Source organism: Lasioglossum baleicum, chromosome 1, assembly GCF_051020765.1.
Source record: "Lasioglossum baleicum chromosome 1, iyLasBale1, whole genome shotgun sequence".
NCBI lineage: Eukaryota > Metazoa > Arthropoda > Insecta > Hymenoptera > Halictidae > Lasioglossum > Lasioglossum baleicum.
The window spans coordinates 21,094,381-21,109,454 of NC_134929.1; the positions used below are offsets into that span (position 1 = coordinate 21,094,381).

The 15,074-nt window shown below is 46.5% G+C and overlaps 1 protein-coding gene across 1 annotated transcript in view; it reads left to right on the forward strand.

Moving 5' to 3' along the window:
* LOC143217348 (uncharacterized) overlaps nucleotides 1-12,948 on the forward strand; it is a 30,035-nt gene extending 17,087 nt beyond the window's left edge. The window contains exon 3 of the mRNA XM_076441567.1: nucleotides 10,798-12,948. Within this exon, the coding sequence (XP_076297682.1) occupies nucleotides 10,830-12,695 (1,866 nt within the window). The 5' untranslated portion in view covers nucleotides 10,798-10,829 and the 3' untranslated portion in view covers nucleotides 12,696-12,948. The remainder of the gene's footprint in view (nucleotides 1-10,797) is intronic.
* The last annotated feature ends 2,126 nt before the right edge of the window (nucleotides 12,949-15,074 follow it).

Below are 15,074 nucleotides of genomic sequence, written 5' to 3' on the forward strand. Positions count from 1 at the left end.
CAATTGCACAGGGCTTTTTCCCACTCGCCACCAACCCCTCTGTGTTTCTCGCGAGAGGAGGAGGGGAGGAGTGTGGCCTTCTCCTCTACAACGGCATTCTTATCCCGGCATGTCCTTTCCTCTTCTTGTTCTGATCCTCTTCCGCTGCCACCCTCCTTGTCTTCGAGAGGGAAACCACCCCGAAGACCATCGCCCTCGATTTCTCTGCTATATTTCAACAGAACAGTCCACCCAGAGATGGTAACACAGGAGAATCGCTACTGGATACTGGATGACCGATCGAGCAGCTTATCCTTCCGGAAACGAGGACGGACACAGTCCAAATTCTTCAGCTCCAGATTCAGATTCTTCAGCTCTCTAGCTTCGGCTTCAGCTTCTTCAGCTTCTCTACCTTCAGCTGCAACTTCTTCAGCTCCTCTAGCTGTTGGTTATCCGGCTTCGACCTTGTGGGATATACTTTCACATACATCGAATCCTCAACTTCTTTATGGCTTCACATTCTTTAGGTTTGGATTCTCTCGTTTCAGTTTTACTAGGTTCAGCCCCTCCAAGTCCAGCTTCTTCAGCATCTCTAGTTTCTTTAGTTTCAGTCTCTCCGGATCCATGTCCACCCCTTTCGCCTCTTCTTCAGCTTCTTCATCAGGAGTCTGACTCGACGTTATAGGACAAAGGGTAGTGTCTGTGCAGCAGACCAGAAAATTTGTTTCCTCATAATAAGACGGATAAGATAGGGAAGCGTGGATTTCAGGATTTATTAAAATCGTCTTTGAATTATAAAAAGTAATCTTTAATTACATCCAAGTAATACGATCTCCAGCTTTCCGCAGTACTTAATCCTCTCTCGAGACGCTCAAAGCTTTCCAGTTTTAAATCTAAACGAGGAAAAAACGAACGTACTCTCGAGCCGAACAAGATTTCCAACACTGCGAACCGTGTGTTTACGTATGAAAACGGCTTTGTGAACGAAACTTCATTTCCTTTATTGTGAGCAGAGGACAACAAATTTTCAAATCGACACTTTTCTCAAATTCGTCTACAGAAATTGGGAAATGCATAAACAACTCTGTTTAGAATCCTCATCACGAGTCTGACTCGATATTGCAGGGCTAACTAAACTACTAGAACATTATCGACATTATCGATTTTGGGCTATTGGAAAGCGAACACGTCACACGCCAATCAAAATCGAATCTACAGATCCTCGATCTCGGATCGTCTCGTCCCACATTTGCTGCGCCCTCTCGATTATATCGATACTAGGGATAAATTGCGGCGGAAACATCTGTCCTCCGGCGAAAGAAATTCCAGGGGCCCGGCGGCGCGGCAGTTGGAGGAGATATTGGCCTCCTCCCGAGGAAAATTAATACCCTGTCGGTTCGTTAAACGCCGTTAAATCCTGAAGGCGTTCGGACCCGTATCTCCCGGCGGCTAACGAGGCATCTGGCACCGGTGTCCGATCGGTCCGCTGCGTTCGGCAACCTATAGCCGTAAAATATATGTATATCTTTTTTTCTCGCTCTTCCTCGTTCGCCCATCACAATCTTTCTTGCTCGTCCGTTTTCGGCCGCAGAAGAGTAGGATCCCCTTCGAACAGGTGGCAGAGCAGGGACCAACAGGTAGGAATCCGGGTCCGACGGTACGGGTCAAGAAATGCATAAATTAAGCTCGGGGCGCGCGCTAAAGGGTCCAGTTCCCGCTTACGAACCTGTAATTTATTCTCAGCTACGACTACGTCGTTCACCCGGTGTGCCGGGGACTATTCATTAAGACGAAGGGCTGGATTAAAGCAGACCGCTCGCTTCAGCATTTACCGATCTCCAAACCATCCCGCTGTGGCCCGTTCCTATCAAATCGCTGGCGTTATTACGAAATTCGTGTCGTGGAGTAAACTCGAATTAGCTCCTTTGTTGGACAAGTTCCCTTCAACGCAGACTCCTTCCCTACTTTCTAATTTTCACGGATCTGCTCGGAGATCCATTTCGAATCTGTCAAGTTACTGAAAAATTTATCAAAACATTTTGGTTCTAAATCATTTCTTGTACAATTAGCATCGGTACACCGATACGCTGAATTTATAGCCAATACGTTTCGACAATCCCATTCAGGAAAGTGTTCAGATGCTTTCAAGCGACGTTCTAAATACTTCTGACGCCGTCTCCAATCGCATTGCCTGCTTCGTTGCAGTTCTTCGCGCGATTCAGACTTTCTAAAAAGCCTCGCGGACGTATCCATGAAAATATCGGCCGGAAAGTAAAAGCGGACATTTCTATGTATACATACGAGACGCGCGATAAGAAGCGACACGGCTGGTGGGATGACCTCATACATTTGCCGGTGACAGGTTGCCATTTTCATCGTTAAGGGGTTAATGGATGCCCGTCGACGGACTCGGCTCGCGAAAACGCGCGATCGGATTTACATAACAATCTCCATACGCTTCGTACGCGACGCCGCAACAAAATAAAAAAAAAATTGTAAATTGGTTGTTCAAGGGAGACGCGAAGGTTCTCATTAAAAAATGAAAACCCGAGAAGCCGGCGGCTAGTATAGCAAATCGAAACGCGCGCAAGCTCGTGAAAAGATCAAAACACGTCGCGCGAATTGAAAATAGTCGTGATTCCAGCGTCGTCTGCATATTTCCCGGGGAATTCGTACGAAATTACGGTGGGCTCGTCATCGCTTATCGCTAAAACCCCGCGCGAATATGCATGAAGCTGCGCGACCTGAGCCGAAAGAACGCGAGATTATAAATGCTTCTGCACGGCAATTACCCCAGATATCTTGCTAGCAGAGCGCTAACAGATTAAACGTTAATATCGCCGGACAGTCCACGCGGATGGTGGCATCGGTGGCTCGCAATGCAACGCGGGAAACGCGTCGAAACGAATCGCCACGATGGAATGCTAATTTCGTTGCGCGCGGGACATGCCGAAAAAGATCGTTGCCCGTCGTCGAACCTCGCCTCACCCCGCTGTTAATCGCCTGGTAATGATAGATTCCGCTGGATCATCGGGTTCGATCGTTTTTGATCCTCCCAGACGTTCACCTTGACCCAACTATCCTGGTTGGAATTATTTTTATGAAACCTTCACCGGCGTATTCGTGACATTCTTCTGATTAAAATGAGTCCAAACACGATACAGATCGGGCTATACAATTTAGTAGAACCTCTGGTATCGGATCTGACGATGTTTCACTTCAACAAAATACGTGCAACACGGTGTATTATACAAATCAATAAAGATTTCGAATAGTCCGGACAATTATAGAGCTTCTACTGTACCGTGGATTACTCGAGCAACTATAATCCAAACGGTATCGTGTTTGGGCTGATTTCAACCAGAAAAGCGTCGGGGATATATCGGTAAAAGTTTCGAACGTAAAGTTGCAGCGGGCAAGCCGCGTTTTACGATTAATAACAAACCAACTGCGTCTGCAGCGAAGCGACTGATACAACTTCAGAGTATAAACCTCGAATTTCAGCGGGTAGGATGTCAGGGTAATTAGGGGCGCGAGAAGCGATTCGACCGGCGGTGTTAAAACCATAAGTTGGCGAGTTTGAATTTGAATGCGGTTCTGAGTAAATGAATTTTCCATGTGCTGCATGGCAACGGTGCGACCATCCCCCCCGTCGATGCTTTTTCCCTAGTCGGAGCCGCGGTTTTCAAGTTAGCTACCCACTTAATGACTTTTCTTTTGATGCGGTAAGAAGGCGGGGCTAGTTTGAGGATTATCACCCTCGTGCCACTAAAAATTGCGCTTAATGACTTTCGCCTCTCCAGCAATAACGACGTACGTGTACACGTACGAGCTCGGCACCGTTCATTAGCTCGTTTAAAGCGCATTCAATGGCCGCCGCGGCAACCCCCCAAATTGGAGATCTCGAGCGCCGGAAAACCTCGGGAAAATTCTCTTGATTACTTAACGGCAAGGCCAATACGCATTTTTCATAGGAAAACACAGAACTCCCGGGGAAATTAGACCTCGAGATTTTCCGCTCCGAAATGGCGGACGAAAGATAAACATCGCGCGGTGGTCACTCGAAAATTGGACAAAAAATTCAATTTTCGAAGTCGCTTTGCGCTAATAGACCAGTTTTGTTGTACATAATTGCTTCAGAATTTTTAGTTTAAAAACCGAATTTTAAAAAATAAGAAAGGTTCAGCAAACATCAGGCGCATATATCGAAGATTATTGTTTAATAATTATCAGAACAATTCAGGTAGCAATAACGTGTGTGCACGAGGGAAACGTAAGAATACCAACTTTCCCGGAAATCGCACAGTGTAGAGTGTAGATAGTCGCGGTGTGTGTGGACTTTCGAAAAGTAAATGTTACACTTTCGCAAAGTACAAAGAGCAACCTCGCGCACCTTGCAGTATCCACGATTTATGGAAAAAAAAATAGGGAAACTAGGAGATAAAGTTGCGTAACAAGGTGATTGATGTTAACTTCTGGGAAACTTTGCTAGTTTGTAGACACGGCTGCAAAGCCGAGCTGCTTAAGCCGTATTTGCTGGAGATTCGAGTTTGCGATTTAATCTGGGTTATTCTAATGAAATACGCTCGTTTTTGATGCACTAAAAACACATTGCTCTTTGGCGGACAAGATTGTATTCTAGCCACCTGGATTAATGATCTTTTGGATAGAGAAAATTTAATCTGGGTTGGCATAAAGAAAACGAAGAAGATTTTACTCGAACGACCAAGATTTTTATCGTGAAAAAATGTATTCACGGAGTTTCGAATATACTAAAAATCGATGGGATAGAGACTGGATAGAATGGAAATTGAGAACAGGAGGGTATTCGAGTAGTAGGATCCGAGTGATTATGGTGGAGGGTGTGGAATAGGCGGATTGGCGTAGAAGGTTGCTTGTATGGTGGTTCGTAGCCATCGCTGGAGGGTGTAGCTCGGCCTGGTCCGCGGTTAGCCAAGTCTGGGTATGAGTTTGGCTCATCTTCAGTTCAGTTTTGGAGCCACTGAGGCTGGAACGAGATGAGTTGGAAACGGAAAGGGGATCCTGTAAATTGAATGACTTGGCCTGTTATATGTTACCCACCGGCTTCTTTGCTTTATGCCCCCCCGAAATTGGGCGAACTGCGCAGATTCCATTATAGACAAGGAGTCAGCACAGCCTAGCCAGCTCGTTCGACGCCATTTCCGCATGTATTATGCATGCCCGGACAAATTTCATCATACCCAACCGCTGATAAGAAAACGTCGCCGTTTATTATTTATTTTTCCCTGTATCGGCGAACCGGGGAATTTTGGATCGACGAAATTCGTGCTGAATCATTCACTGGGACTTTTGGGAAATAGTGATAGGTACAGGATTTCATTTAATGACAGAAGTGTCTTGTTATTATTAATTATTTCTTTAACATTGAACACCGCGTATCTATTACGTTATTGCATATGAAATGTCAGATTTTAGAATGCGACTCTTATAAAACGTTTCGATCAAGAAATGCAGTTACTGTAATTGAAGGCAACCACGTGCCTGTTGCTTTTAGAGCTTGGTACGTTTAGTGTTAATATCCTATGTTCAACGTTTTAATCTAGACGTATAATTTTACTTTTAAATAAAGTATATTTTAACGTCAACCAACGCGACTGTCGTGTATTCCTTTTACATGTCTGGAAAAATAACTTTTACATGATTTTTGATAAAAATGTGGCGATTAATTAACTTACTAATCGTCGATGGTAAAAATGAACTACAAAATCAAGAAAAACGTGAATAACCATAATATCTTATTTGTACCGTAATACAATCAAGAAACTTGAAATTTCTATAGATACAAGTATAAATATTTCTCGATAGATACCCGATACATTGGGTACAAAATTGCGTTTGTTTAATGTCATTGCTAAAAATTGGACATTTCATATGCAACGAACTAATATTAAAGAATTGCTAAAATTACCAACTCACGTTCCCAAGACTGCCTACACCGAGGAGGTCGTCGCTTTCTCCGAACTTCCCTAATTATTTGCAACATTTTTCGATTCGCTCTTCATCCCCTAAAATTGACCTAAAATTGGCCTCGACCTAGCTCGGCCCCTTCGCAACGCGGCGCACGGCCGCGTACGCAATAATGAATCGGGAAAAGGTTATTTCGAGAGTCCCCGACTTATGCACGCCCGTTAAAGGTTATAGGTTTCTATTCAATATTAAAGTGGCTCGGTTCCTCGGCAGACGATACACTCGCGTGAAGGGTTGCTCGTGCGACGTGGGGCTCGAGTTAACAGACCGCGGTTGAAACACAAACGCCGTCGCCAGGAGAACGTCTTTATCTCCTGTGGAGAAAAGGCACGGAGGGCTATAGAAAGTTGAGTGGTCGCGTAATTCGAAACTTGACGGAGTCAGGGGTGAGCTGCCGCGGTTAGGGGCGGTCTCCTGGCATTGGACCAATGACATGTTGTTCGATGCATGCCGCTGAACCGAACAATGTGCGCCCTGTACGTGGACTGTTTCCAATAATCGTGACGAACGTTGATATGTTGACAGTGCTCGTCCTCTTCCTTTTCTACATAACCCCTTCGACTTACTCGGAACTTCGACCCTGCGGCGAAACATGTTTGCGTTACATTCATTATATTCTTCTGACTGAAACGAGCCCAAACACGACAGACATAGTTGTCTTAATCATTGTCTACTAATTCGTACAATAAATCGTGTTTTATGTGTATTAGTGTTTTATTAAATCGTGGATGAACAAGTAAGTAGAAGTAAAACAAGTAAATCGTCAGAAATATATACGTGAAAGTTCCACAGAGCAATAATGAAAGATAAAAGAGCGAGTCAATGAAAAATATTGTAATTAGATTTAATTCTTAATGTAAACCTTTCATGCAAAATATTGCCAGCTCGATTTAACCCTTAAATTCAGCTCTCGTTGTACAGAGTAGTCTCGCAGAAAAATGAGTAGCTACGGTCGGACTACAATAGAGAATCTTCTGATCCGCGAAGGGTGAATAATGTCAGGAACGATTGAGCCGAGTATACGGGCGTCGAAGGGTTGATCATCGGCTCCGAGGGCAACCGAAATAGCCACCGGAGGATGATCGTATTAAAAGTCTGCTAGACGGTGAAACGAGGTGTAATTACGTTGGACGATGCAGGCCAAAGACGAGGCTGTTGGTGGGCCCGGACATAGGGAAACAGAGTCGGCCGAAATAAAAATCGGCCGCGGTTCGGGGAAAACAGGGAACCTTTGTGGGAGAGAGGAAGCCGCGAGAGCGTAACTACCCTTTAGGTGCAACGGTTTGCTGCACAAACTCGATGCAAGTTTATTTACGGACACCTGCACGTTCAATTCGCTCGGATTTTGCACGGCTAGCCGGTAGAGCCTCTTCTTCCTCTGGAACCCTCTGGGATCCATGGCAGTTTGCGTGTCAACTTTTTACCTCCCCTTGCTTTCTCTCTTCTCTCCCGTCTCACCTCTCTGTTTCTCTTTCTCCCGACGCGCCGTTGAATAAATAACATTAGCCCCGCGGCCATGAAAGGAACAATGATAACGCGGAATTGTTTCAGAAAGCGAATCGCGACCGACGCCGAGCGCCGCCACGAAAATTAACAAGCCGATAAAAACTTTATTCGACATCGTTTTTATTATGTCGACGGCAACGGCAACCAACACCGCGAAAACCGGTAACGACGCAGCCAGTCTATGCTTTCTGCATTATAGCGGCCACCGCTCGACCGCGAACGGTCGCTGCAGCTTAAAATCCTGTTAAACTCGCGGCCGGCAATTCGCCGCGCGACAACTCTTCTCGAGTCTGTTGCTACCGGTGTCGTTAAACCCTGTTAACAAAAAAACACCTTCGACGTTTTATCGGCCGCGGCGGCGACCGCGTTTGATCGCACGGTGTGTCCGCCGAATGTGAGAACTGTCAGGCCGCGTTTAATCGCGTGGCTCTATTGTTTCTTTATTTTTACGCCATTTTAGTTCCACCATCCGGAGGTATGCGTCCGTATGTCGCTTACGAAATGCTCCACTTTCAACCCTTTGCACTTGGAGCTGTTTTAACTGCAAAATTAAGACATTCTTTTCTCTGACTCGTACTGGCAACACTGAAATTTTTAGTAAATTCGTAGATACAAAAATAGGAATGTTAAGATTGTTTCAATTAATAGAGTGGAGGAGGGGATTTGATCAATTTACAACAAAATGATCATTTTTTCCATCATTTAACCCTCATCCGTCCCTCATTTCACGAAATGAATCTGTTCCTCGGTGTCAAACCGACTGAAAACAGTTATTTTTCGATGATTTTTTTATTACAATAAAATTGATGAGTTAACATCTAACATCTTCGGTTTCTCGGTTATGTGTTCCGCATTAAGAAAATAAAAGTTTCGGGCGACTTTACCAACAAAAAACAGAACAGTATAACTTATTTCGGGAAAATTGTGTGAAATTGATACGAGAGACGGATGAGGGTTAAGATATTCTTAGGATTCTCAAAAAAAATCCTCGTAAATGGACGAAGGGAGGGCATCGAAAAGAGATATTCTCTGTTTCGGCCACAGTGCGGCGATTATTTCAATTCCGTAAACTAGTCTCCTGGCAAGTGTTCCGCGGCCGGATGCCCCGTGAAAGCATCGTTTCGGTAAGTGCCGGCCGTGCCAGTAATTTTTCACGTCCCCCTTTTTCTGCGCCGCCCCTGCGCCCCGGAATAACGAATGGCGCTGATCTCGCTGTCATGTATAATGCACAGATTTACAGCATTCCGCTATCTGACAGAGCTATATGTCCCAGGCCCCTGCCCTCTCCCAGGACCTCACGACCCCGCAAAAAAATACAGCCGGACGTTAACATCCGCGCCGCGTAATATCCCGTATGCCAGCGTTATTTTCTTCCTCGAGAAAAAACACAGAGATGAAGGGGATTCCCCGTGCACCCTTCCCTCTATTTCTCTAGGACGACTGTGGGCCAACTGACGGCGGGGAAGCGTGGGAGAGTTGTTCGATCAGTTTAGGGGATGAAAAGAGACGAACGAAAATTGTTTCGACGTTTATAATTTGCTGGGAAGAAAATGAAAATTTATATTTATTATAAACCCACGTATTTTCCAATGAATTGAAATTATTTAAATTTAAAGGGAAGTTTTCGCGACGAGCCTGGCTGAATATCGTAGTACAAGGGGTGTGCATCTGTAGGCAAAGTCTGACGCGAAGTTTCGGCGATGAGAAGTACAGATCTTTCTTTTCGTTGGATGCGTCTGGACTAGACACCTGATTTTCAGGCGCGGGGGTTGTCGGAGAATTCTTGGGAGGGACGACAAGCCGAGAAGACGAAAGTCGTGAAGAAGAGGGTGGAAAACCGAGGAGAGATCCTCCTCGATCTCGGGATCAAGGGGAGCGTGATTACCTCGAATTTCGGGCTTTCCCGAGCGTTGCTATAAGTGACATGAGCCTGATAAACAACACTTGTACACGGCCAGGGAACGATAAGGGTGAGGGGATATCTCTGTATTAGCTGAAATATCCTCGAGCGAGGAAAATATTTGTGTTGCCCGCTTCCGTGAAATTAGGTCCGAATTAGATGGCTCGGTTTTTTCTGCGAACGCGTTTTCTTCGCCCCCGATCCGATTGATCCGAACCCTAATAACATTGGAACAGGAAAACCGCGTTCATCGAATTGCCTCGGACTCGTTCCACGCGTCGGATGTCTCGCCGGTCGGCCGTGATTGACATAATTCCTCGACCGGGGGCCGTGTCTAGTCAACTACCACAAAGATGTCTCTACAATTCTTTCACTAGGTCGATTTCGAAGTTGTATCGTGGACGAAATTATTCTAACGAAACGTTTGACAACACATTATTTACGTGAACGCGTCAAAACGAACGTGAACATTCACGTATAATCAGAAACAGAGGATGGAATTCTTCAACGTTTTCCATCTCCGCGGCAGAGAATTAACAACCCGGCCATTTTTGTAAGATCCGCATTCATTTGCAAGCCGCGCGAGATCCGGCGGATTTCGAGGCACGCGATTTAAAAATTTTTCGCATTCTCCTTAGCCGAGAGGAGGGCTCTCTTTCGGAGTAACGCACAATGTTTTTTTTTAAGAGCGCCGTCGTGTGTCCACGTGTTTTTAAACATGCAAATGCGCTCCTCATTTGCATCACTTTATACGAACTCAACAACTGTAATAGCCAAGTCTTTTTACCGGGCGAGTCTGCAGGGAGCAATAGTTTTCTTTTACTGGACTCGCTGCCAGAACCATGGTTCTCAACCAGCGTGGCTGAAACATTTCGACGTCGAACAAAACGTGTTCGCTCGGATCAAAAATCTTTAACGTTGTATACTCCTGCTATTGCCATTTTCAACGAAAAAAGACTTTCTTGTTTAAAATTATGTTATATGACATATTTAGAAATGAATCCGTGCCATTTTTCTAATTAAAATGATCCTAAACGGTATCGTGCGTGGTATCATTTTAATCAGGGAAACGTCGGGAAGATTAGAGTAACAATTTTGCTAAGACATCATTCGAAACAAGAAAGTTCTGTCCATTTTGATCCACATTCTACTTTCGACGCCTAACGAAAAGAGATCAAGGAACAGCGTCTGCAGACGACACGACTGACATTTCGGTCCCGCGGTTGTCGCACCCATCGAGACACATTACTATATTTCCTTATCGCAGCGGGGAAAGCCCGCGACGCGAATCGATCGTGGTTTTTTGCGTTGGCGACGGCAGTTGCGAGCGAAATAAGCAAGATAAGTAAGAGGGCGACCGATGGGTCCGTATGTATTGAACGAGCTGTGTTATTTGGTTGCAGGGTAGTTCCAGTCGAGGCGGGGTTCATATGGAATGGCATCACGTGGACCGTCGCCGTCGACGTTGCCAATCGCGATAGCGATGGCCGTCGCGATGTCAGTGGTGGCGAGCGGTCTGTGTCCGACGCAGTGTCGCTGCGACGACGAGAGCCTGCGCGCGTCCTGCGCCTATGCGGGTCTCGAGGTCGTCCCGATCCAGCTGAACCCAGAGATCAAGCATCTGGACCTGTCCAACAACCGTGTCGGCAGCATCCACCTCTCGTTCGGGTTCTACGGTAACCTGGAGACGTTGGACCTGACCTCGAACAACATCCACACGCTCGGCTCGGACAACTTCGTCTTTCAAAAGAGCCTGCTGGTGCTGAACGTCTCCAGCAACGCGATTCGAGCGGTGGCGAAGAACTCTTTGCAAGGGATGGATATCTTGAAAGAGTTGAACCTAGCGAGCAACAACATCTCGGACATGGACGAGCAAGCATTCAAGAGCACCAGCGAGTTGGAGATTCTAAACCTCAGCGACAACTCGATCACCAGTCTACCAGAGGGTCTGCTGAAGAACTTGCATAAGATCCGGACGCTGATACTGAACGAGAACTCGCTTTTGGAAGTCCCGACGGACAACCTAGCTCTAGCACCGAGTCTCGAGAACGTCGACCTATCCGACAATCTGATCCAGGAGCTGGATAGAGACTCGCTGCCCTCGTTGCCATCCTTGATCTCGCTAGATCTGGCGAACAACGTGATCAGGAACATCGCCGACGACGCTTTCGACCGGCTTCCTGATCTACTCTACCTAGACCTATCGGGCAACAATCTAACCTCTGTACCTACTCCTGCCCTGGCTAGACTGAACGTCTTGTCCAACCTGATCCTCAGTCGGAACCCTCTGGGGGTCATAGAAGCCGTAGGCTTCCGTAATCTCTTCGAACTGAGGAGCCTGGAGTTGAACGATTGCACCATCGTTAACGTCCACGCTAGAGCGTTCGCAGATAACGTGAACCTTGAACGCATCTCTCTGGACGGTAACCGGGGGTTGAAAGAACTTCCGGCTAGAGTTCTGTACAGCGCGAGATATCTGAAATGGGTCTCGCTGCGTCGATGCAGTCTGTCGACACTGCAACCGACGCAGTTCCCTGTTGATGGACTATCGTCCCTCCGGGTTGGCGGGAATCCTCTGGTTTGCAACTGCTCGGTACACTGGTTGTGGAACGTGATCAGAGCGGAGGAGCAACGGAACGAGTCTAGATTGGAGCTGGACACCAGAGATATCATCTGCTCCGACGAGGAATTCGCTGGGAAACCGTTGATCGGCTTGTCGGAGGGTTCTCTGCGGTGCAGACTCAGCCCCCTCTATTTGTCCTTATCCGCGGCTGGCTGTCTAGCCGCTACGGCTGCCATACTAGTTCTGATAGCTCATCTGACCAGATCCAAGAGGAAGAAGCGGCTGGCTTACGCTGCTCCGAACCGTCCCGAGTTCTTGGTCTACGTTGGAAGGAACAACGACGAGCTGGACAAGAACGCAGAGTCCTACAGCAGACGATTGCTAGCCAGGAACGAGGATACCACCCCTTACGACACTCCTCGTGGCAAAATCGGTCAAAGAAGCCCCCAATCTCAGGATACCAACATCTACGAGACGCCCAGGTACACCAGGCCCAATGGTCGACGAGATTCCGAACAACCATACGCCAGGCAAACCGAAGAGGGTGTCTACGCCGTCGCAGACGTGACCGATCTAAGGGACGAACCACCAGAAGTCCTCTCCCTCTATCGAATGCAGAGCCCCCCGGCTCCACCGAGGTCCAACACCCTACACCGGGTCGATTATGGTTACGACTACGACTACGATTACGATTACGAACCTCCCCTGCCAGAAAAGCCGCACGTCGTGTTCGTCTGATCCCCAGACCTGTTGTTCGGACCTTCTATCAGGCACACACCAGCCGTTCAAACAGATCCAAACTCTAGTTCCACGGTACACTTGATACAGTCTTGGACACCGGCGATCACAGAGACACAGAATAGGGCGTAACGAGCGATCCGCGCAACGCTGCTGACGCTCAAGATTGCAGGAAGTGTAGATCGATATGTAATCCGTGTTTCAGCGGGGATTACCGAAGAAATTCTGAGCGGCGACCACCGCCGACTGTAAATCTAGCCGCGCGGAGAACGGCTAGCAATGGGTTCGAGTCGCGCGCGAGTTCTCTGGGTAGAGGTAGAGGATAGAATAGGTTACGATGATGTTTCACGTTCTTTCGTTGGAGACGAGTTTTCTTGAGGTACTTCGATAATTGGGAAAAGGGGTGGTTTGATGTACTTTTCGGTCGGAAGTAGACTGTGGATCTTTATGAGAAGACTGCGGATGTTTATGCTGTTTTCAATTTTTGTAGGCAAATTTTAAGATTATTTTCAGTGGTAACAATCTTTGTAGATCTGAAATAAATAAAAATCGTACTAAATTCGATGGAGTTTTGTTTTCTAGCATTTTTTGAACATATTTAGAAGCCATAAATGCATAATGATCCGCAGTCTATTTATCTATTATTGTTGTAGTAAATAGCCAAATAGGAATGTCATTCTTTCTTTGAGCAATGTTTTGTTTGAAAACAGTACGACGATATTGTTATATTCTTGCAATATTTTGCACTGTTCTGTGTTCTTCCTGCTCATTTTTCTCATAAATTTAGAACAGAAATGATTGAACGAAGAAGAGTATCGTCTAAAATTAGTGTTTCACAGGAAGATCCGCAGTCTAATAATTACAGGCAAGCCAATTCGATCGAAATTCGAACGGAGAGAGATAGCTTGAAGGAACAAGCCATCCGCTTTTCCACGTACTAATCGAATCCAACGAAATGAACCTTGGATATTGAACCAATTGATATTCATGAGTACGTAATGGTCTCGGCCCCATTGCTGCTTGTCGCGATCCCGGGGACAGGAAAGTTGGGATTTAATGAGGATCTGTTCTGACTGATTGCCCGAGATCGACCGTGATAAGGTAATCCCCTGCTCACCGAAAGTATCGATTCCGTCGTTCGTGGAGGAGAGCGGGGGTGTAGGACTCGTATTCCTCTAAGTGCAAATCTCACGATTAGCCGAGGACACGGATAAAAAGTCCGAGAACACTCGTCGACGCGGTAGCCGTGTTATTCAAAACAAGCACCAAAAAAAATATATATATATATTTGGTTGCCAAGAAAGTAATTTCGGTATTTAACCTGCAAAATGAAGGACCAGCAGTTTTATGAGCGCGAAATTATAAAGCTATCAGAAAGATGGCAAAAGATTGTCGAACAAAATGGAAAATATTTGATTGATGAAAGTTCGTTGCTCCAATAAGAAAATTGGGTTTTATCCGAAATTATAATGCTTTCTTTCCAACCCAATAACTCTCGTAATCTGGCCTATAAGTCACTTGAAAAACAGCACACGTTTACTTCAAATAACAGTGCAATCGCGATGCCGAAGGTTCAATAGTTTTTTCTCAAAAAAATTTCTCTACAAAAGGAGAACACGATTACCAGCTTTTGACCTGAGCATGATGCAACCAGTGTGCATAGTTGGGAACGCATTTCGACGACAGGTTCGGTAAGAGCGTCGCGGCGACCGGGTCGGACGAGTTGAAAATGAAATGTCTTCCGAGATAGTTGGCCCGCTGCAGGACCAGAATGCATTTTCACCGGTGCGAGTGCAATCCGACGGGGAATGCAAATTGCGATGGAGGGGGGTTGTGGGTGCCGGTTGCATCTGGCCAGGCGGGGGACTGTGAACGTATTTACTCCCGCGGATATCGCGTCGGATTCCGCTCGCTCCGCGCGGAAACGCGAGCTCCGAGGCGGGCGTTCATTTCGCGTTTAAACGTAGTGACAAATCAAATCAAAGCAGCGTCTCGTTAGTCCGTTTAAACCCCTCTAGACTAGCGTCCCAAGATTACTGTCTCTCCTCGTCCTAACCCCTTCGTCCTTTCTCCCTCGATCCTCCATCCTTTCTCTTATCCGTCTTCGTCCAGAACCACCGTCTCTTCTCTCTCTCTCTCTCTCTCTCTCTCTCTCTCTCTCTCTCTCTCTCTCTCTCTCTCTCTCTCTCTCTCTCTCTCTCCGTCGTCCCTTTTTTCGCCACCTCCGACTCGAACGCGATCCTCGCGATACAGTCGGCTACCTCAAGCAAGGATTAACGAGAAACCAGTTTAAGGACACGGACCTCGAAGCGCTTGTACTAAACGCTTGTACTCACTATCGCCTGTTCCTTTTAACCCTTTACGCGCGAACATTTTGTA